At 41.5% G+C, this 22,625-nt stretch overlaps 2 protein-coding genes across 3 annotated transcripts in view; both read left to right on the top strand.

Annotated features, from left to right (window-relative positions):
- Positions 1-8,104, top strand: part of LOC139660190 (fibronectin-like) — a 43,440-nt gene extending 35,336 nt beyond the window's left edge. The window contains exons 41-49 of one of the 2 annotated variants that reach the window (XM_071538268.1): positions 1,453-1,552; positions 1,789-2,008; positions 2,129-2,299; positions 2,419-2,557; positions 3,008-3,175; positions 4,624-4,749; positions 4,982-5,088; positions 5,379-5,498; positions 6,347-8,104. In XM_071538268.1, the coding sequence (XP_071394369.1) occupies positions 1,453-1,552; positions 1,789-2,008; positions 2,129-2,299; positions 2,419-2,557; positions 3,008-3,175; positions 4,624-4,749; positions 4,982-5,088; positions 5,379-5,498; positions 6,347-6,415 (1,220 nt within the window). In that variant the 3' untranslated portion in view covers positions 6,416-8,104. The remainder of the gene's footprint in view (positions 1-1,452; positions 1,553-1,788; positions 2,009-2,128; positions 2,300-2,418; positions 2,558-3,007; positions 3,176-4,623; positions 4,750-4,981; positions 5,089-5,378; positions 5,499-6,346) is intronic. The other variant, XM_071538269.1, reaches the window with a different exon arrangement.
- Positions 8,105-9,047: 943 nt separating this feature from the next.
- On the top strand, positions 9,048-18,750 carry umps (uridine monophosphate synthetase). Its single transcript, XM_071538266.1, is given in 11 exon segments — positions 9,048-9,253; positions 10,491-10,644; positions 11,327-11,451; positions 11,594-11,781; positions 12,035-12,132; positions 13,893-14,053; positions 14,138-14,255; positions 15,621-15,709; positions 15,711-15,797; positions 15,955-16,069; positions 16,994-18,750. Coding segments are annotated over 11 exon segments (1,464 nt in total). The 5' UTR covers positions 9,048-9,103; the 3' UTR covers positions 17,173-18,750.
- The last annotated feature ends 3,875 nt before the right edge of the window (positions 18,751-22,625 follow it).

Here is a 22,625-nt window from a genome sequence, read left to right on the forward strand (position 1 = left end):
ACTATATGTTAAAAATCGTCCATGCCAATCTATTTAAGACATTGTTAAATATCAAAATGTGTAAGTGTTATTTTCCACTCACTGAAAATGTGTCATTTTGCAGGGTTTTGCAGGACACTAATGATAAGCATATTTCATTACACATTTATCTTGCAAAGGCAAAAAAAAATGTAATTATATCCCTTTCATCCTTTTAGCTTTAATTATTACATACTGATGGTGCAGTGGAATTTTGATAAAAACCTAGCTGCTAAGGCATCCCTTAAAAATGTAAAGGATCAAACCAACATCAAATCCAATATCTTTCTCAGATGTTTTTTTTTTTCTAGCACCCAGTTCCAGAGACCGTTGCATGAATTGCAACTTGGAGCTTAATTAGTTGAAGGAATCTTCTCTTTTTGTGTCTGAATGTGCTGGATTGTCAGTGTATGTTATTGAATTATCTGACTGTAATGATTAATTACTCCTGCAGGCAGTGTCTGTGAGCTTTGCTTTTTTTGCTTTTCCTGTTTAAATGGTTCTCATCAACATGAAAGGCCTTACAGCAATAAATATTTCTGTTAGCAAAGCCCTCATTCAGAGTAACATTAACTACATTTACAGTACATGCAGACTAATTCATTAATATCACTAATTTAGTCTTACCTTGGGCATCCAATGTAACAATATAACAATATGACTACCTTTCAGTTGGAATGGTAGATAATTCAGTTGTCTGTGTGTAAAAGAGATGTTGTCATAAAAAATCTCCTGCAGTTTTAGAGCTATGCTGCACCCTGCTGGCTTCCCTCTGTAACTGCTGTGCCTAAAGAAAAATGACATTGCCCCTTGACAGTGATTGATGGTCACTTGTATTTTTTCCATACTAAAGGTTGACATTAGGATTTGTTGTAGGGAAAGCTCATCTCAAGTCGGCACTCATGGGCACCTGTACCGTAGAGCTTGGTTTCTAAAGCAAGGGTTCAGGACCCAAAATGGGCTGCAGATATACTGCTAGTGTGCAGATAAGATTTCTTATCTGGATTTCACACTGTAAACTTTCAAGATACAAACCTGAGAATGCTGAGTAGACAATGAATCAGCTTTCCCACTGCAGATCCTAACCATAACTTCTAATGGGGAAAATGCAAATCTTACCGTGGATCACTATGGGCGCCTACAACTTAGAGTATGGATCCACCAAATGTATTTTTTCCCCTCCATTTTTCCTTATACCACAGAACATTATTGTTTTACAGCACAGCATTAAACTCATCAAGCTGTGCATTTTTTTCCTGTATACTGCAGTGTCAGAGATGGACAGGTTTCATGAGTTTCCTATGATTATATAGGAGCACTCTACAAACCATCTTGTGTTTTTTCCTGCTAAAAATGCAGCTAGTGGATCTGTAGCTTTTGCTTTGCCCTGCCTGCTTCTAACAGCCAGCACACTTCTGCCTCTCGTCCAATCAGAGTCAGTTCCAGATCACCAGCTGTTGGTCCCTGAGCTTCCTGTCCCTCGCCGACCCAGCACTGACATCCTGGATGTACCAGAGTCCTTCGATGACAAGAGGTAAGACCAGGCACAATCATTCTGACTGCTGCTATTATTAATTAGACAGAACAATGTAAGACCAGAAGCAGCTATTCTTGCTAAGCATTTGAAGAGTCCTTAATTTAACTTCTGCTTCTTGAGTTTTTCAATGATTTTTCTTTGTTCTCTCTCCCTTTCTCCATTCCTCCTTCCCCTCTACCTCTCCCTCTCCTCCTCTCTCTCCCACCCTTCCTTCCTTGTCTTTCTATTTCCAGTTTCAACTCCAACCATGTCCATTTGGCTGGTACTGGTGGCCAGAACCAACCAGGCCAGCAGGGCCAGCACATCTACACAGAGTACCAGAGCCTGGGCCCTGATAACGGAATCAATGGTCACAATAATGGACCCAAAGAGGGCCAGAGACCCACTGTGAGACAACCCCTGGTCTACATCCCTGTACCAGGCCCTGATGGAAATAGAGTACCTTTGGTCAGGGTGAGTGAGACTTCTGCCATGTACCGTATGATAGTGTTTAATACTGTATTAAACTATTATATTCCTTAAACTACAATGTTATAGTTGTCCTGTCCTTATACTGTATGTTTGGTCCTGCAGGTGAGCGAGGGTCCTCTGCCGGGTATGGCGTTTGGTTTCCCCGACAACGAGACAGAGCTGCCACAAGAAGCGCAGACAATCACAACCATCTCCTGGCAACCAATCCCTCACAGTTCTGAGTATGTGGTGTCCTGTAACCCAATCACACACCTGGAGGAGAGGGACTTCCAGGTACCACACACACACACACACACACACACACACACACACACACACACACACGCACACACATATATATGTATTCGCACACGGACACACACATTCTAATCACTTTTTCTCCCCCCATGTAGATGCGTCTTCCTGGCACCTCCACCAGTGCCACGTTGATTGGACTGACATCCGGAGCGTCCTATAATGTCATAGTAGAGGCCATGAGGGGCGGAGCTAAAGAGAAGGTTCTGGAGGAAGTTATAACCGCTGGCAATGCTGGTAAAGTAGTCCACACTGACAAAGATGAAGCGTGCTGAAATGATTTTTCTTTCACCATATTAGACATGGAAGCAAAGTGTGCAACTATGGTTATTTTTAACAGTGCTTCATTCTAGTTTTGATTAGATTAGTACAATCTGTGGCTGTAATGTCCTCCATTTTGTTGATTATACAGGCCAATTAGTAAAACTTGAGTTTGATAATGCAAGTGCCCACAGTAAGGTTAGTTGCTTGTCTAATGTTACTATGAATACTGATTACGTATTGTTACAATTATTGCCATTGCATTGATAGTTGAATTGAATTGCTTGTTATTATTTGGGGAAAATAAAGACTAATTCCCCCACTATGTTCTCTCTCCCTCAGTGCCAGCAAGGGTAAAGGTCAGGACAAGGTAAACCAGATCAAATGGATAAATTCTAAATTGTGTTTTTTTCTTCCACCCCTTAGTCCCAGGTGACATCCCCATTTCTGGCAACCGCGATGTGTGTTACGACACGTTCACACACACCTACCATGAGGTGGGCTCGGAGTGGGAGCGCATGTCTGAGACGGGCTTCAAGCTGTGGTGCCGCTGCCTGGGCCTGGGCAGTGGCCATTTTAGGTGTGATTCATCCAGTGAGTGGCTTTAATAACCCCATCCCAGCATGCTTTGCAAACACACAACAACACACCATAGAATTAGAAGCCCAATAATTCTATGTGATTTACTCAAGGAATTTATAAGAGGGGGAAAATGAAATGAACATGTCTCAGACTCACAGAATGTACTTGGTGGAGTTTTGTGGAGCCCGAAAAGCTGTGAGACTTTGTATAATTTAATTGATTGAGCTCAAAGTGAGGAATGGAGCATATGCATTAGGATGGTGGACCCCTGATCTGACAATATTATGTGTACAAAACATCTACATCCAGGTCTTGATAGGTCTTAGATGGACCAGGAGAACCAAAGTGGCATCAAATCAGAAAGCTGCCATCTTTAACACAGGGTCCATTACTTTCGTAGAGAATCATTGTTTCTACTGAATACATATTGCATTTTATAAATTCCTTCGCTATAGTGCAAAGCCATAGAACATGAACTGTAATATTCTATGTGCAGCAACACACAGTAATATAATCCAAGCATGGGCAGCCTTGGCAATGATGAAATAGTTAATTTACATTAAATTGTTCTCTATTTTTGTATCTGATATACTATAATGTGCAATATTATAGTTCTTTAGATGCAATTTTATACATTATTTTATATATATTCATATATTCATAATATCAGTACAGTGATTTCCGTACACTGTATATCATGTATGTATTACATGATACATCCAATTCTATCACTTCATATTTAATAAAACTAAATATATTCTGCCTGTGGTCTGCCCATGTTAGCCTCTCTGCCCTGTTTGTAAGCAGTGAAAACATTGCAGTAAGAGGAGACAGCAGCTAGCTAAGCAAAGCAAAGCTAACTGGCCAGCCTCAGTCTGTTTTTTGTATTGTCCATGTCGATAACTTGACGATACCAAAAACTGAGACCACCAATTGAATATGAAAGCATGGGTCATAGATTCAAAGCAATCGCATGGACTGTGTTTGTGTGTATTTGTGTGTGTGTGTGTGTGTGCCCACCAGGGCGATGGGTCTATTCCACTGGGAACCAACGAAATGTACTCTCTTCACAGCAGGAGGGATTGTGCGAATTTAGGTCCATTCTAGAGAATGTGATGTTATGTCGAAACAGAAATATGTTGTTGAGGTAGAAATGTGTTTTGCAGAATGGGAATGAATGCCTGTTCTGTACAGTACCTAGACCGCCAAATGTCACATACTGTATATGAAAATGCGGATCTGTGATGTTGTGAATCTTTCTCCTCAGTGGGAATGGGAAAAGTTTGAAACAGAATTTATGTTTGGACGCTCTCTAAATAATATCTTCTCCCCTTACATCTATATCCATTTCACTCTCCTTCCTCCTTCCACTCATCCTTTCCTCTTTCTCCCTTTCCCCATCCCCTCCTCACATATGTATCTCTCTCTCTCTCTACTTCTCTTCCTCCTCCCTCCTTCAGAGTGGTGCCATGACAATGGCAACAACTACCGTATCGGCGAGAAATGGGATCGCCATGCTGAGAACGGTCACATGATGAGCTGCACCTGCCTGGGTAACGGCAAGGGAGAATTCAAATGCGAGCCGCGTAAGTAAAGACTGGTACACACACACACACATACACATTCTGCATCTGTTTCACATGTATACACTCACGCATTACATTTCTCTCTCATTTGCACTCACTCCCTTAAGTGATTGTGAAAATAAAGTGTATTTGGTCTTCATTGTGGTTCCTGAATTATCTTTATTTAGTTAGTACACTCCAGCATTATTCATCTTTAATATACAATATTCTGTCTTTGATGTATTTCCTCCAGATGAGTCAACATGTTACGACGATGGGAAAATGTACCAGGTGGGAAACCAGTGGCAGAAGGAATACCTGGGAGCCATCTGTACCTGTACCTGCTATGGAGGACAACAGGTGGGATAACGCTGTGTGGATATATACTGTGTGTGTGTGTGTGTGTGTGTGTGTGTACACCTATACTCCGCTGCTTCATAGATAATGTTAGAAGTACAGGATACTAAGTTGTCAAACTGTGTGTGTGTGTGTGTGTGTGTGTTCTTGTGTGTACTACCCTCCCTCCTTACAACTGCTGTTTTCAAACTGAATGACTGAGACCTTATGATCAGACTGTGTGTGTGTGTGTGTGTGTGTGTGTGTGTGTGTGTGTTGTGTGAGTATATTAACCTGTCTCTGTCCCTCTCTAGGGCTGGCGTTGTGAGAACTGCAGAAGGCCAGGTGGACAGACTGAGGTGGACGTTGACCTCCTGCAGCCTGTTCACTCAGACGCCTACGACCGCTACAGAGAAAACGCTCTACGCAAACTGGTCAGTGACTCACTATGACTAACTGTTTTATCACTATTAGTCTATTCTGCTATCTATCTATCTATCTATCTATCTATCTATCTATCTATCTATCTATCTATCTATCTATCTATCTGTCTGTCTACCTGTCTATGCTGCCTATGCTGTCTTAAAGGAATAGCTAACCCCAAAATGAAAATGATCATTCATATCAGTCATTATCTACTCAACCCCATGTCAGTCGAAACTCCGTTTAAGTTTGTAGGACAACTAAACACACACAAGAGGTTTAATCTCAGCCTTATCCCAGACTATTGAAGTTAACAGAGCCATTTGTTTACAGCTCCAAAAAAATACATAAAATGCCCATCACATTTCTCCAAACAACTCATGCAGCATAAGCCAGGGGTTTTGTCGCCAAACGATTGAACCGTGGGTCCAAAAGTCCAATATTCATGTTATTATCTCTTATATTTTCCTCACTGACAGTGTTCTGGTCACAGCACTCATAAGACTTGTGACTGTAGTGAATTTTCATTTTCCAATTGTCGCATTTCCTTTAAGTGTACCAGCCAAATCGTCATTTAAAATAACATTAATTCAAATGGCAATGTCCCCTTCTATTCCTTTTTATTTTGGTGCTTAGAACGATGTATAACTTGTGACTTGCAAGACTTGAAAGAAGTATAACATGTGGGTAAGATTGCGCTGGAAATAAAATTCTGCCTTGCACAAAAAGGTCATTTTTTTTAGTGATTTGTATATCCTCAGTGATCTTGCTGATGTTGCTACCCAGTCACAACTTATACACTAACTAATACCTCTCCTCTTTCTCCCTCTCTTCCCTGCCGCCCTTCCCTGCCTTCCAGAACATCCAGTGTCCGATCGAGTGTTTGAGACCGGAGCTGCTCGCTGATGCTCTCAGCCCCTCGGAGTAGACAGGAGAGGAGTAAAGGAGGATGAAGAGCTGAGATCTCCCACCAACTCAACAAGGAAGCCTCCTCCTGCTTCAACAAAAGAAAATATCTCCACCAGTTTTGTGCCTTTTTAAAAGACTTTTCCCCACGCCAAATCTTTGTTTTAACAAAGTCTTCTCCACACCAGTTTAGTGCCTTAACAAGACTTTTCTACACCAACCTCTGTGTCTTTTCCAAAGATCCATCCAACTTGCCATGCTCCACCGTTAAGCAGTGTTTTAATCGTTAAATAGGGCTGAGATCATCTCTTCTACAGTACAAATCAGGATTCCTTCATCTGTTGTTGTATTTTGAAACTAATTATGTGATGTGTCCAGTCTATCAGAGCACCATTTCTGCTGCTTTATCACCTCAAACCTTCCTTCCCCACCCACTGCCAGCCAAACACACACACACACACACACACAAACACACACACACACACACACACACACATACACATACCAGATACTGTGAGTACTGGGGTTGTGTATTTTTAATGTCGAATCCTGATTTTCTTTTTTTTTTTTTTTTCAAACACATTCCATGGCATTTCCCATTGTATTCTCTTTTTCGGACCAAGACAATACACACCACTCAAAATGTCTGTAAATGTACCAGAAACAACAGAGTTTATATAATTTTTCATTACTGTGGACTGCATCAGTTTTTTTGTGATGCGGCCATGATTTATGAGCGATTACAAGTGGCTCAGGTGATTGGATCCTGGTAAATAACCCTTTCAAATTTGTTGTATTCAACGTTAATTTATGAGTCTCATTGTATATGCAAATGACATTTCTGTGGTTTCCTTTAGTTTCTGATGTATTTTCTTGGTCCTTCCAATCAGGAAAGAGAGTTGTAATGCAAAAAAAAAAATCATAGCCAAGCCAAGCTCCCCATGTTCTCCTGTGTGTCCTCCACTGTGATGTGAAATACGCTTTCCAAGAGACACATTCAAGCATTTACAGTTCCAATCTCAGCTTGACCGACCCCCAAAAGACATGACAGTGAAACTCATAGTAGTCAGATTCAAATAAAACGGATCGGACAGTTTTACTTGAATCGACATTCGTGGTAACAAAGGAGATTAACATTATACACCTGGAAGTGTCCTTTCTGTCTAATTCTGTGGTCGGTGTCCTGCTTTTTTTGATGACCGGTGCAATTGGTTACCAGCATTTCCCTTCAAGTTACTTTCCCTTAAAAAGACAAGCACTGTTACTTTTGAGTTGGTATTGAAACACGCAGCCTTGCTATTATTCTAAGTTCTAGTAGTCACCATGTAGATCTTATTCTGCCAACTGTAATGAATGCCAGTTAACAATTAAAAGATTGGTAGTTAAACAAATTGGGCGCACAACCTAACAAATCTAAAGCCAAAGTTGACTGACCAAAAGTTCCACTTTTTACCTGTTACCTCTTTTTCAAAGACGTATTGGAAAAAACTGCTATTGTTTCCAGATGAGATGCATTCTAATTTCAAAAATGTGTGTTTGTAATGTTTTAATTTTTTTAATTCATTTTTTTTAATTTATCCCTTTTATCCAAGCATTTTGTTTGAATGCTATTTTGGGGTGTACACTTTATGTTTGATTAACTTGTTTTTATATTGTTGGTGCCAAAGTCTGAACTACTGTGGACTGAATCTTTTTAATAAATGGACAAAAATCCAAGCCACATGTTGTCAGTGTGATTGTTGTTGAACACCATCAGATGCTGGGGGATCTGATCAGGCTCTGAAATTTACCTAATTACAGTGGGTCAGATGAGGATGACACGATGCACTTTTCTACTGAAATGAATTGTACCTTATACCTTGACTCCATGAACCTGAGATTCACTGCACAGTAAAGAAAACATACTCCTGTCCATTTTGCTTTAGCACCTCTGCTAAGGAGGTTATGTTTTCACCCCATGAAATTTGGTGGACAGGCCTTGGGCCAAAGAAAAATGTATTAGATTTTGGTGATCTGGATCTGTGATTTCTGCCATTAGACAATTATCATTTTTAGTTGCACCTATGAAACTAACAGAGATAGACCTGATTCCAAATCTTAAGGGTGTTTGCAGGGTCAAGAAATCAATGTAACTTAAAATATAAGTGATAGGAATTAATTATTTGGGTGTAACATGTTGGAGAATAGTTCAGTGTTAGAGTTTTGCTCTCTCCAAATGCCTTCTAGTCTTGTCAGCTTGTTTTCTGCAAGTTTTCTTTTTTTTTGTCCCAAGGTCATTGCAATGTGCCTGCTTATGTCTGCAGGCTTTATGTGTTTTTTTTTGCCAAGGCAGATTCTTTTACAACAACAAACCCCAGCAGCAATCGCTGCCTGACACTGCAAAAAAGTTAACTCACTGAGATAACCCCCTGCTGCTACAGGCTACAAAACAGCTACAACCCTCTGAGAGCGCTGTTGGAACTCACGTTTGTGCGTGTGCGTGCGTGCGTGCGTGCGTGCTTGTCTGTGTAAAACATTATTTTACAGCGTACTAGAATTTTAGAAGCAACCTTGTAGTATGAACACAATACCCATGATCCTTTGCGCGCACACGGAAGTGACCGTTTCGGTGGCGAAGAGGAAAACGTGCCTCGATCCCTCCCTGGTCAGATTGAGCTGAGGTTTGCTCGGTGGAAGCAGCTCTTGAAAATCATCGTGTAACGAAACAAAGATGGAGAACAGTTGCGTTGACAGTTTAATCCTGAAACTTCACGATGTCAACGCGGTTAAATTTGGGGAATACAAGCTGAAGAGCGGCATGATCACACCGATTTATATCGACTTGAGAGTGCTAGTCTCCTACCCATCTCTGATGAACCAGGTAAACACGTGTTGTCCTCCCGCTGCAGGGGATGACTGACACCAAATTAGATGAGCTGAACTCATGTGCTTGCAACTAACCAGTTAAGTAAAAAACCATGGGAATGCTGACTGTCATGGGTGTCGATTAAACTAAAAAGGGCAGTTAGTTTAATAACACCTGGAGACCAAGTGAAAAGCAACATGATCGTAAAATACAAATTTAAGTTAAAGTCTGAAAACGGGCGCTAGAGGGGTCCAAAGAGGCTCTGTCACCATTAACGTCCATAAATGACTTTGTTCATGTATTATGTGCTGTGATCTTACTTTAAACGTTGCACCCTGCCCCTCCTTAAAAGCGATTTTGGGTGTAGGCTTTCCCTTTTTTTTGCTTGAGCCCCTCCCCCCACAACACTGTCTCTACACTGTCCTGAGAAGGCATGGAAAAAATGTCAAATGTCACATTTTGATGCCCCTAGTGCACCTTCAGGTTTTAACCCTCTCTGAATTTTCTGAAACTTTTGTGTTAGAGATATTGCACAATGCTAATTTCAAATGCCAAACGTGTGTGTGGATTTGTGTTTTCCTGTGTGTGTCCAGTGAGTTATTTTCACTTTACCATGGGCCTTTCAACATGCCTCATGAAACTACACATACTGATATTTTTCTACTAATCAGTTAATAAGAACATTCAGGGAGGAACCATTATGCATTTAAAAAAAAAATGGTTTCTCTAAGGCTTTTTCAGTTGTTAATCTATCTGAGCATTATTGGGCTATCATTAAACTGTCCTAATCCACTAAATAATATGACTGCTATTAATCAGTTAGCTAAATTACAATCACTTATGGTCTACCACAAGATTGCCTATAACTAATTTCTTCTGGACATTGTCTAAAATCCAACAGGAGGCTCCACAAATGCCAATAAAAACTTTGTCTAAAGCTAGTAAATCAGATTTCATCATTTTTTTATACACGTTGTACAGTATTGGACAACATGTAAAGTTTGGTTTAGATTGATGTGTGTGGCCTGTCCTGTCCTATATATTAAGACATCTGTTTAGAACATGCATACCAATTTTCATAATATAATAATATATAATAATAAATAATAATAACTCACAAGGCTTTTGACATTTTCACGTATGTCGGATGTCACTGTCTCCTCCCTGTGCTGTTTTTGTTCTGCATCAATCACTGACTCCACTTTTGACTCCATTGTGCTACTGCTAAGCTATTTGCTTGTGTTGTTTGAAGGTGTCAAGTCTCATTTACCAGCGTGCACAAGAAGAGGAGCTAAAATTTGACTCTGTGTGTGGGGTTCCATACACCGCTCTGCCCCTGGCCACAATTATCTGCTCCAGAAATGAACTGCCCATGCTCATCAGACGAAAGGAGGCCAAGGATTATGGTGGGTGGCAGGGCGGGTCATATTTATCAAGTCTCCGAGAGTAGGCTACACGTTCTGCTCTTGGATCTGTTACTACACCCCCATGAGAATCACATCTGTTATGATAGACAAAGCTTGTTGTAGTAAAGAATTCTCCTGGCTTTGAAATGACTGAATCTTTTATATCTAGATACTGATATCTATCATAACCCAGGCTCATGAGAAAAATTCTACTCTTGTATCACTTGGAGACCTACCTGAAATAGACCTGCAGCCCATTCTGGGTCCTGACCAGTAGGTTGAGATGCCAGGTCTTTGCACATCTCATTCATTAGCATTGGGATGACAAAACTGATTCTAGATTAGTGCAATGTCCTTCTTAAAAATATTGGACATTGACCTAGTGTCTTGCTAATGCAGAGCTATTGGACTACTGTTTACATTCCTCCGTCGGCCTGTGCTAGGCTGATAAGGCCATTCAAGAAAGTTACTGGGTCAGTCTAGAAGTTGGAGTTTCTGTCTCCCATGAGGCAATCTGGCAGCATGTGGTTGAAGCATACAGGCGAATCAACGATTCCATGAACTGTTGCTTCATTGGGTTAATAAGAAGTTGCCGTTGCCAGAGCTTTGTATCAAAAAAGTGAAATTGACACAGATGGGATAGGGACTGATTTGCTGTTTATGTTGTGTTCCCCCCCCCTAGGAACCAAGCGTATGGTGGAGGGGGTTTTTCGTGAGGGTGAAACCTGTCTGATCATCGAGGACACAGTGACCAGCGGCAGCAGCATCCTGGAGACCGCCGAGGTGCTCTACAAAGAGGGACTGAAGGTGCAGTATCTGTTTATGAAGGACAAGTTACCAAGGGCAGCAAAATGCAAACAAGACTCCTTTCAGAACAATGATAACAACAAAGTGCTCTATCTGAAAACTGGTCCAAGTAGCTGTAACTCTCCTATTTTTTTTGCTAAAGGTGACAGATGCCATTGTACTGATGGACAGAGAGCAGGGTGGCGTGCCAATGTTGGCTTCTCAGGGAATCAGACTCCATCCAGTCATCTCCATGTTCAAGCTGCTCAACGTGCTGCTGGCGGCCGAACGCATCGATGCCCAAACTGCCCGGAGCGTCCGCAAGTTCATCCTGGACAATAACACCTTCAGGTACAACAACTGGACACACTGGAAGGTGGAATCTGAATGTCATTATTCATAAGGACACAACTCTCATACTGATTTCTAGTAAAGTTTCCAGTTTCCCTGATACCTCTACAGGTCTACCTGCTTTCAGTGTTTTTATTTATTTGTTCCTTAAAGCTAGCCATTAGAGAGACCATTGGCAACGTGTTTTGGCTGTGTGTGTGTGTGGAAGCTTTACACATGATAATTTACACATGAATTGTCTTTCCTCTTCCAGCCCTAAGGAGGAGAATGGTAACGGATCTCCTATCACCAAGAAGCCGTGTAACGAACAGAGCCAGGAGCTGAGCTACGGGGCCAGAGCCAAACTACCAAGTATGTAGCCTTGTGTGTACAGTATCTGTGTGTAGGTACTCAAGTGGTTAGCTATAGGCTAGGGTAAGGATCAAGTATTGTATTAAAGAGTTTGTATATTAATGTAACTCACTGACTGTAACTTAGTTAAATGTCTTTCAAAGTATAGCAATCTAAGTGTGCCTGTCAGCATTTCACTCTGTTTCATTCCAAAATGCTCTATTTTGGAAAAATGTAAGTATTTTTCATTGGTAGCACCAGCAGATAAATTGTTGGCACCAATCATTTAGTCTGGAGACTACTTCACACACAGTAATTAATATGTTATTTGTTGTGCCTACAACTGTGTTTGATTAATTGGATAGATGTACATAAAATACAGTAGGTAATGAAATAGGCAGCTCTCTTGGCATCCATTTCATACCAGGTTTTGCACTTTTCATTCATAGTGAATCTCAAAGTGCTACAGAGTTAAAAACATAAAAAAAAAAAGAAAAAAGAGATTGCTAACAAAAGTTAACACGAAAAAGCCTTCCTGAATAAAAAGGTTTTTAAGGCCTGTCTTAAAAGAGTCCAGGGTCTGTGCTGCTGTTAGATGGTTAGGAAGGCTGTTCCACAAGCGCGGTGCAGCCGAGCAGAAGGCCCGATCCCCCATGGTGCGGAGCTTGGTACTGGGGGCCCGGAGGAGCAAGCTGTCGGTAGATCTGAGAGTGCGGATGGAGGTTTGTGGGCTAATCAGTTCTTGTATGTAGGGAGGTGCATGTCTCTTAATGCATTTGTAGGTGAGCAGCAGGACTTTGTAGTCGACCCTGAAGGAGACAGGGAGCCAGTGCAATGAACACAGAGTTGGTGTTATGTGTTCGTGTTTTCGCACTCTCATCAGGATCCTGGCAGCGCTGTTCTGAATATACTGGAGCTTCTGGATGCTCCTGCCAGGGATCCCAGTGAAGAGTGCATTGCAGTAGTCCAGTCTTGAGGAGATAAAAGCATGGACAAGCTTCTCTGCATCTGACAGGGTTAGAGTGGGGCGGAGTTTGGAAATGTTTTTGAGATGGTAGAAAGAAGATTGCACAGATGTTTTATATGGTCATGAAAAGTCAGGTGAGGGTCAAACCTAACACCCAGATTAGTGACTGAGGAGGAGAGGGGAATGTCCTGGCCGTCAAAGGTGAGATGGGGGGTGACTGAACCTGGTGTGGAGTGCCAACAAGGAGAGCTTCAGTTTTGCTGCTGTTTAACTGGAGGAAATTGTTGCTCATCCAGGCCTTTATCTCCTCGAGGTAGGTGCTGAGGTATGACATGGCTGCAGATGGGCTTGGGGCAGTTTTTATGTACAGCTGGGTATCATCAGCATAACAATGGAAAGACATCCCATGTCTGCTGATGACACGACCAAGGGGGAGCATGTAGTGGGTAAACAGGATGGGGCCGAGAACCGACCCTTACGGAACACCACAGGTGACGGGGAGCAATCAAGACCTGCATCCTCCCTGTGAGATATACTCAGTCCTGCCAGAAAGGTAGGACTGAAACCACTTAAGTGCTGAGTCTGACAGTCCAATGGTGGTATGGAGGCGCTCTAGGAGGAGCAGGTCATTCGTAACCCTGAGCAGAGCTGTTTCAGTGCTGTGGGCTGAACGAAAACCTGACTGAAATTTCTCAAATAGATTGTTGTGTTTAAGGTGGTTACTTTCATGCCGGTAATTTTGTAAGAGTAGGAATCATTTCAAATGGTAGACTAACGCATTTTGGAATGCAACTTTTGCTCCTCTCGCCAACAGACGCTCACCCTCTGGCGTCGAAGCTGCTGAGGATCATGGAGGAGAAGAAGTCCAACCTGTGTGTGTCCGCTGACGTGACGAGCAGCGAGGAGCTGCTCCAGCTGGCCGACTCTCTGGGTCCAAAGATCTGCCTGTTGAAGACCCACATGGACATCCTAAAGGTAGGAATGCACCCAATCCATATTTTACAGGGAGCCTAGTATCATGTAACAAAGTAAAGATGGTATTGTTTTGTCTGCCACCAGGACTTCACCCCGGCCTTCAGCCAGGATCTGAAGGCCTTAGCCGAGAAACACAACTTCCTCATCTTCGAGGACCGCAAGTTTGCCGACATTGGGAACACAGTGAAGCACCAGTATGAAGGTGAGGTGATGAAAAGGTGACTTTAAGGAGGAATTGTGTGCCTGTTGAGTTTTTCCATCTCTGTGTGTTAAAATATAAATGATTTTATTAATACCAAGGTGAGGAGATGGAAAGTCTTATGGATACTTATGAGTATTTGGCATGGGTATCTTGGTAGGTCAGTGGACCAACGCCCATAGCACATACTCCTGTGTTGAATCTCAGTCCGCCTCTCTCCCACACTCCCCCCCCCCCCCCCTCATTAAAATCAGGGAGAGCTACGGATCAGTCTCTGTCCATCCGTTTGTTTGTTCAACTGTCTGAAAAGACTCCTGCACACTTCTACAGACTTGCAGTTAAAACTTTATTTCATTTCGGTCGTCAGACCTTCATCGGGCATAAATCCATAAATAAATCAATTTATGCCTGATGAAGGTCTGACGACTAGGGATGCAAAATTTTCAGAAATTTCCTTAATCGATCGTCAGTCACGTTAATGACCAATTCATCGATTAATCATTATGTAAAAAACGGCTTTTGACATAGAAAATAGAAAATGCGTGTTTTTACACCTGTCTTTAGGCCTACTCAACAAGTTACTCAACCAAGCCTAATTCAAAAGAGTCGGGACCCCCGACAACGGACGTCAGTGTTTTCCCACAGGCTGAAAATGTACTTTCTTTAGGGTTAAATACTTTAAATTGTCTTTACATTGTGTCCAACGGAACCCAACTGGCGGAATATGCAATGAAGTCTCTGCACTGCACTCATGTTAACTTTCTGAGTGTTGAGCAGCGCTAGAATTGTCCGATTGAAAAGTATCAAGTTACTCTTTACTGTTACAACACAAGTGAGTTCGGAGAAATTGTGGAATTTTATATTTTTTTACGAACTTTTTCAGAACGGGAGACGGACTGTCAGGTTGAGTACAGAGCTACCGCATCGCCAAATGACAGACAATGACGTGATGCACACATTAGACGCATTACAGAGCGATTTAGATCAATTTCTATAGATTGATTAACTTTTTATGTTGTGCCGGCTGTGCCGATATTGTGGCGCTGCTACATTTTATGTATTGGAAACAATCACCCACAAGCATATTCAGCAATCCTTGCTCTAGAAAATTGCCTCTTGGACCATCAGTCTACCCTATATTTACTACCCTAGATTTTCTGTCATTTCGAATTTCTAGAAAAACTGTTTTTCCCCTAACGCATTTTCATTTTTTAACCTATTCTCTCCAAACTTTGTACGTTGCTGAAGAAGACTGAGATACAATTTATACATAAAATAAAATATGTAATGAAAATTACTTTCACAAAATGCATAGGTGGTGTTGATTTTAAGTATCTTAACAGTCGATCACATCTATCTGTATCCCAGGTGGCGTGTACCAGATCTCATCCTGGTCCCACATAGTGAACGCTCATGCGGTGCCGGGGCCCGGGGTGCTGAAGGGTCTGAGCGCTGTGGGGCACGCTGCTGGGCCGAGGCTGTCTGCTCATAGCACAGATGAGCTCCCAGGGGTCGCTGGCTACCGGGGAATACACACAGGCGGTGGTAAGCATGTAAGCATGTCTCTGCTCAGGCCTTTTCCCAAGTTAACCCCTAAAGTGTACACTCCATCATTTGCTTACAATTCCCTTACAAATCTGGAGATTGCTGTTTAATTCTGTTGTGTTTCTCATGGTGTGTCTCTGTGCCGTGTGTCTCATAGCTGAAGATGGCAGAGGAGCAGTCAGACTTTGTGATTGGGTTTATCTGTGGCTCTAAGATCAGCAAGAGGCTGGAGTTCATTCACATGACCCCCGGAGTGCAGATGCAGGCTGGAGGTGAATTGAATGCTTTGTTGATTAGATGATTGATTGATTTCCTTGCATTTGGTTTCATGCTTTTCCCAGGTGCAAATGTGGTCATTTGTATTTTAAGTAATTTAAAGTAAGTAATTAATGTGTTTCTTTTTTTTTTTAATTCCACCCTCCGATACTCTTACACTGTTGTCAATCAATCTCTGATGTTCAGTGTGTTTCAGGAGTTATTTTGTAATGAAGTGTAATTTACTTTTTTGTTGTACCCACTTTACCTCAACTTGCCTCGTCTACTGCTACTTGCATTCTGGTCTATTGAGGCTGCTGTTGGTGGAGAAATTGGTCTCTCTGCCTCTTCTATGATGGATTTCTCCCTGTATGATTGTTGAATGTCGCTGCAAAATGATGAGTCTAAAAAGAAGCCCTTGCTCCTTAATTCTGAAGGACTAAAAACTGACATTTACCGTTGATCTTTTAGATAGCTGAAAGTGTTTCTGCAATTAAACTCCATTGAAGCTGTGGAAATGTCTCATCATGATGTCATATTGTCAACATTTGGCTAGTTATCCATGGGAATAAGAAAAATACACCACCAAACAACAAATTGAGCCCAAAAATGCAACGTACATTGCCAATAGCTGTTTTTAAAGTGTTTTGGGGTGGATTTTTTAAAGTAATATAATTCTCGTTCATTACAACTTTAATCACTGAAATACGGTTACTTGATTACCAAAGGTTAGAGGCAACTTTTACCCTGGTCTCTTGTGCTTTAGCTGGTGTTGTGCTTACTGTTCAGCACAAGGTGGTGCTGTGGTACAAATAATCCTTCCTGGGCCTGCTGTCTCCTACCAGGCTGGGCAGTGACTGATCAGTCCCAACCACCTTCCCCTTCCTCTCACTTTCTCACCCATCTCTCTCTCTCTCTCTCTCTGCCTCCCTCCCCTCCAGGTGATGGGTTGGGTCAGCAGTACACCAGTCCCGACGAAGTTATCTGCAACAAAGGCTCTGATGTCATCATCGTGGGACGGGGTATCCTGGGGGCCTCTGATAGGCTGGAGGCTGCTGAGTCGTACAGGAAGTCAGGCTGGGAGGCCTACACTAAGAGACTGGGCCAGACTGGCCAATAGGAGATCAGAGATGGCGTCTGCATCATTGATTCAAATTCCAAATTCCAACTGAAACTCTCCTAAGCACCTGTCATGGGGGTTGTTTTTACTTTTGCCAGTAACACCAGTGTGCACACAAATGTATACGTACAAACATACGTATAGGGGTGCATCTGTACACCACATTGGCACATCAAAATGCACACCTGCACAAATGCACAATCACACAATCTATTAACATTTTCAAAGGGTATCTAGCAGGTATGGGAAAAGGGACACTTTACTATTGAACACAGATGTGTTTTTGATTCCCTCCTATTAATGAGCTGCTCAACTTGATTGCAGGTAGACTTGCAAGTAGAGATAAATCAGGCATCACTCTTTTAGTTTAGTTTTTTTTTTTTCCCCAAAATGTGAACCATTTAATTTTGCCCTGCTCTGTCCAAATCCCCAGAGGATTTATGATTTTTAGGAACATGTGTATAAAGTATCATTCCTGTAGCAAAGACTACCACTTCCTCTTGAATTGAGGCTTTCCTTAGTCTGCCTTCCGGCATTATAGATAGTCACATTTCTGATAGAGCTGATCTAAAAGCTAGCTCATGAATTAGTAGAACAAAGAATAGTGTGTGACTGATATATTTCACTTGTTACATAGAGTTGGAGTTGAAATTCAGGGCGTTTTCCAGTGCTCAGTCAAACATTATTTGAAATTCCTTGTAGAGGCCCAGTCAAGAACTTAAAGCTTGACTGTTGAAAGATGGATCACAATGAAAGACATTCATAACACAAAAACTCATTTTGTCTTATATTGGGGTTTCCTGAAGAGAATTTACCATTATAAATCTGTGGACCTTCTTAATGGTGAATGACTTGGATGAGATTTTTATGGTATTTTTTCACCTTTCGCCACTGTACCTTCAGATCTATGATCAGTTTAGCCTTTCACATTATTTTGAATGAGATAGTGAGGGCATTCCGAATTAGGTTTCTAGATTAGTACTCACACTGGCTTGATAGAGGCCAGTGTCTGGTCGTCCATATTAATAACTTATAATAGGAGTACTGATGGGAGACCAGGCTTTTTCTTAATTAATAGTTAGTCAATTATGATGTGAAATGACCAGTGATCCTGCAGAGCCAGTGTAGAAGTCAATCCCCTTCATGAATTTATCGTTTATCTATCCGACATTACTACTGCTGCGGCCTAAGCGTTTTCAGATGTTAGCTAGAACTGATGAGCTTATTCTAAAACAAAACTTGTCTCTGTATCAACAGAGAGCGCTGCTTGCACTTTGTGAGGGCTCAGAGGGAGACAATTTGAATTTTGCAAACAGTGTGTCCTGGGGGCGTGGCAGTTGTGCAGCAGGAGTTCAGTATTACATGCAGTAAGAGAAGTGGGGCTTCTACAGTGGTTACAGCTATCGATCGGTGGCATGCTCTTATTCTTATAGATTCTTTAAATTGAATGAACACATGCTGTGTTGTTGTCTTTTACAGGGACCTGCCTCAGTATTTTCCCTCCAGTTATAGTTTCCTTTTATGACCATTTAAAAGTTATGCAGTTCCTTTTTTTTTGCAAAATGAGACTGTATTAATTCAATAAATCTCTTATGTTGCAAAAAATTGTTTCTGTTTTCAAGTTTATTGCTGAATATTGCTCATCTGAATATAATGGACAACACCCAGGCACTTAATTCTACTGTTGCTAAATATACTTATGTTTCCCTTGTAATTTTCCTTGTGATCTTTTCTTCTGCGTTCTTCTCCATTACTATTTTTTTTGTTCACTTTTCCCTGCTCTTCTCTATGCTACTGTACTCTGCCCAGGCCTCTTTATTTCTGAATATGAGCGTGTGAGGATTATGAGCCCAATCATCTGACAACAGGATTGAATGAAACTTGTGGAGGGACCATGACATAAACTCACCTACCTTGGCCTTAATAAAATTGGTGACTTCTCTGGTGACCTCTCTCCCATATTGGTTTTAAGCTGTAGGCCTAATTTTGAGTTTGTTGTTTTGCCTATATTGTCTTTTTCCATGTCAGGGTTGGGGTCTTTCCTTCAGTGTATTCAATGGTCACAGTTTGTTTACTTGTGATAGAACTGAATGTTACATTACAGGTTTGGATGTAAAAACGTGTCAATAGGCTTCTTTATTGGACCTATAGGCTTAGGCTATTGATTTTTTAATTATTAATCAAACAATCCCTTTCCTGAATCCAGTTGATTTGAAAGGGATTTCACCAGAACTGAATTCCAACTGGATCACCTTTAAACTATCAGATGAGAATACAAACGCAAGCAATGTGAATTATAGACCTTTAACACGCATATCTGCTGCCCAGACGCTTTTGTAGCTTGTGAACGTCACATCTTTCTGGAGAAACCCCCTCACAGAACAGTAATGGCTTATTGGAGTTTAACACGAAACATTTTCCCTTCCACAGCACCCAGTTCATCCAATGAGGATTCCATAACAAGCTTTTTACAAAGTTGCTGGGAAGGTGAGTCAGCCAGCATAGTAGGAACTCATTTGCAAGGCATATGATATGGAAATGATCTGTGAATAGGCGCTGAATAAGACAAATTGACGAAGTCGGCAGGTGAGGCTTCTCTATAGCTAACAACCCGAATGAATGAAGTTACCTTTCAATAGCCCTTTTCTCCTCGGGATCAGCGCAGGCACAAAGGTCAGACACGCTGCCTGGTGGAGAGGAGGGAGGGCGGCGTGGAGAGAGGAGAAGGCGGGGAGGGATAATGGAGAGGAGCTAATCTACAGTTTGTGTGTGTGTGTGTGTGTGTGTGTGTGTGTGTGTGTGGCCCTCTCATCCCCCGCCCCGCACACATACACACACACACACACCTCCCCCCCTTTATGTCAATATTGGATCAGAGCAACGCACCGTGCGACAGGTGTCTGTGCGCGCCCTGAGGATCACTCTCTCCCCCTCTCGTTTTATCTGGAAAAGGGGAGGAGAGGGAGGAAGAGAGAGAGAGAGAGAGAGAGAGAGAGAGAGAGAGAGAGAGAGGGCATGTTGAGGTATAAAAGGTGTATACCTGTCACAAGCTGCACACATTCAGTGTGACTTACCCAGGTTGCGCGGTTTTTTGTTTTTTTTCCTTTTTGCTTCCCTCCAGTAAAAGGTAGGCTAAGGCTTTAAAGCCGTTTTTGTTTCATTTTAATATCCATTCTAACAGGTGTTTCTGCAGAGTGATAATGTTTATGTTTGATGCACTAACTTTTCCACCTCTCCCCCAAAGGTAACAGAGAAACCAGCTGTCCAGCGCTTGTTATCCTCCGGGTCTGGACCATCATCACACTCGGATCCTTTTTGTCGTCGTTTTTGTTACTTTTCCTTGTCTGTATTTGCTTCACGTTGAGCCTCACGTACAATACCTGAAGATGAAGTTTTGTTCGTTCGGCTCGCGTTATGCAGGTACAGGTTGGCAACTGGAAAAGACAAAAACAAGCTGCTTTTTTTTTTCCTCACCACGGAAGAGCATCATTGTTAACACTCTGTCAAGCCTTAATTCAGACAAATAAGGAAATATTGCTTTGAAGGGGGTTTGTTCTACCAAGACCCCCCACTGAAATGTATGTAAATCATAGGTGTGAATTGGGCAGGGCCAGGTATGAGCACTATTGTCATACCTTAGCTTATAAGTCTTGTAGTTCATATCATTATAATGAAGAACAAAGATCAAGCAAACATCTACAGCAATGTATTAGGAAGCCATATCTAAAAAAAAAAACATATCAGGGGAGAATTCAGGACCAATATTCCCTCTAAACTTGCAAGATAGATTGGTGAACTACATCTGATTATCAGTTTGACCACATAATAATAATATTTTTTCAGTTGTCAGTAAAAGAACCAGGTGTATAGACTATTTCCCTCGTGACTAGGTAGATTCCCTTATTTGCATACAGTTGGCAGCAGGCTATGCTCTGAAGAAAGCCATCACTGCCTTGGACCAAAATGTTGCCTCCCCAGTAGACAGAAGTTTTTCCAATGAGGAAAAACATGCATTGCTAAAAAGAGAGAAGTAGTTTTGGTCTTGTTTGAGCAGACAAGTAAAGATATGTTGGAATTTTACTTCAATGCAAAAGACATTTGTCATCTGTTTTTTTTGCAAGTAGAGATTAAAGAGAAATGTAGAAGAACAAGAGACAATGGTTGAGTTTTGGAACAGGCTGACTGAATCAATAGATAAAAAGTCTGAACTTACACACGACATGTGTTTTCTATTTATTTATTACTTTTATTCAGGAGAGGATGATGTAAGGGACATAATGAAGCAAGCTACAATCAATAAGATTAGAGTATAGCAACATTACCTTTGTCATTCTAGTCTCACATCCATCCATATGTTCATCTAAAAACTTTTGGCTCTTTTCTTTTAGGGTCATTTTCATTGAGACAGCAACTTAGTAATCATATTTATTTTATTTTGAAGACAGTCCACTAATGACAGTATTCATTTTTCTTTGTAGTCATTGATGGTGGTGTGTCTTATTGCCCCTTTTGAGATGATACTCATAACTTCCCCTTTAAGAAAGTGGCCAAGCGATGAGGACAATCACTTTTTTAGTCAGTAGTTGTGCTTATTTTTACCTCACATTTAAATAGTTGTCAGATGATAGCATATCATACATGTTCTTTTTCTGACAGTACTATAGAGGTTGACATTTATGACAGTAGGGATGGTCGTCTCCATTTCCCCCTTTGGAGCAGTCATGATAATCATTTTCCCATTGGCACATTCATGATGATAGCGTGTATTTTCCACTGGGGGCCTATTCATTACCGTGCGTCTCCTGCGTCATGAACAGAGGCTGCAGGCAAGCACCGGGGAGAGGAGAGATGGGCTTAATGGGAGGTTATGTTAATCATTAACTAACCATTAACCACACACACACACACACACACACACACACACACGGGCACGCACGCACACGCACGCATGCACACACACACACACGCCAGACATCTGATATAGACCATCTGCCATTTGGATGCTGTGATGCAGCCTGCAGCCGTCACACGTTTACCATTCATTCTTTTTTATTGTTCCTATTTTAGAAAGCATGAAAATATCTGTTTTCATTCTTTTATTTTGCAATTTAAATGTTCACTCAAGCACATAAGACAAACTATGCATTCCGAGTATTCTCATTGCTTTGCTGTTTTGTTTCCTACTCTGCAATAAACCAAGGTCTATGAATCGTTAAGTGCAAAAGCCTTTTGTACTTCACTTAAAGAAAATAAATTGATGTAAGTGCAACAGGCAGAAGGCAACATTGCCAGTACCGATTCATTTGATTATATATTCCTGTGCTGGTAGATCTTTCTTATGGCTGAAAATTGTTAATTGTACAAGCCACTTTGGCTGAAAATCAACTCCTCATCCTATTGTAGGATTAAAAGTGGGTGCTGAACATAAAGTGGCAAATTAAATTATGAATACA

This window comes from Centroberyx affinis, unplaced genomic scaffold, assembly GCF_046629955.1.
Source record: "Centroberyx affinis isolate AG114_WGS23_722 - 3 ecotype Tasmania unplaced genomic scaffold, CSIRO-AGI_Caff_v1 ptg003239l_1, whole genome shotgun sequence".
In the NCBI taxonomy this organism is placed as follows: domain Eukaryota; kingdom Metazoa; phylum Chordata; class Actinopteri; order Beryciformes; family Berycidae; genus Centroberyx; species Centroberyx affinis.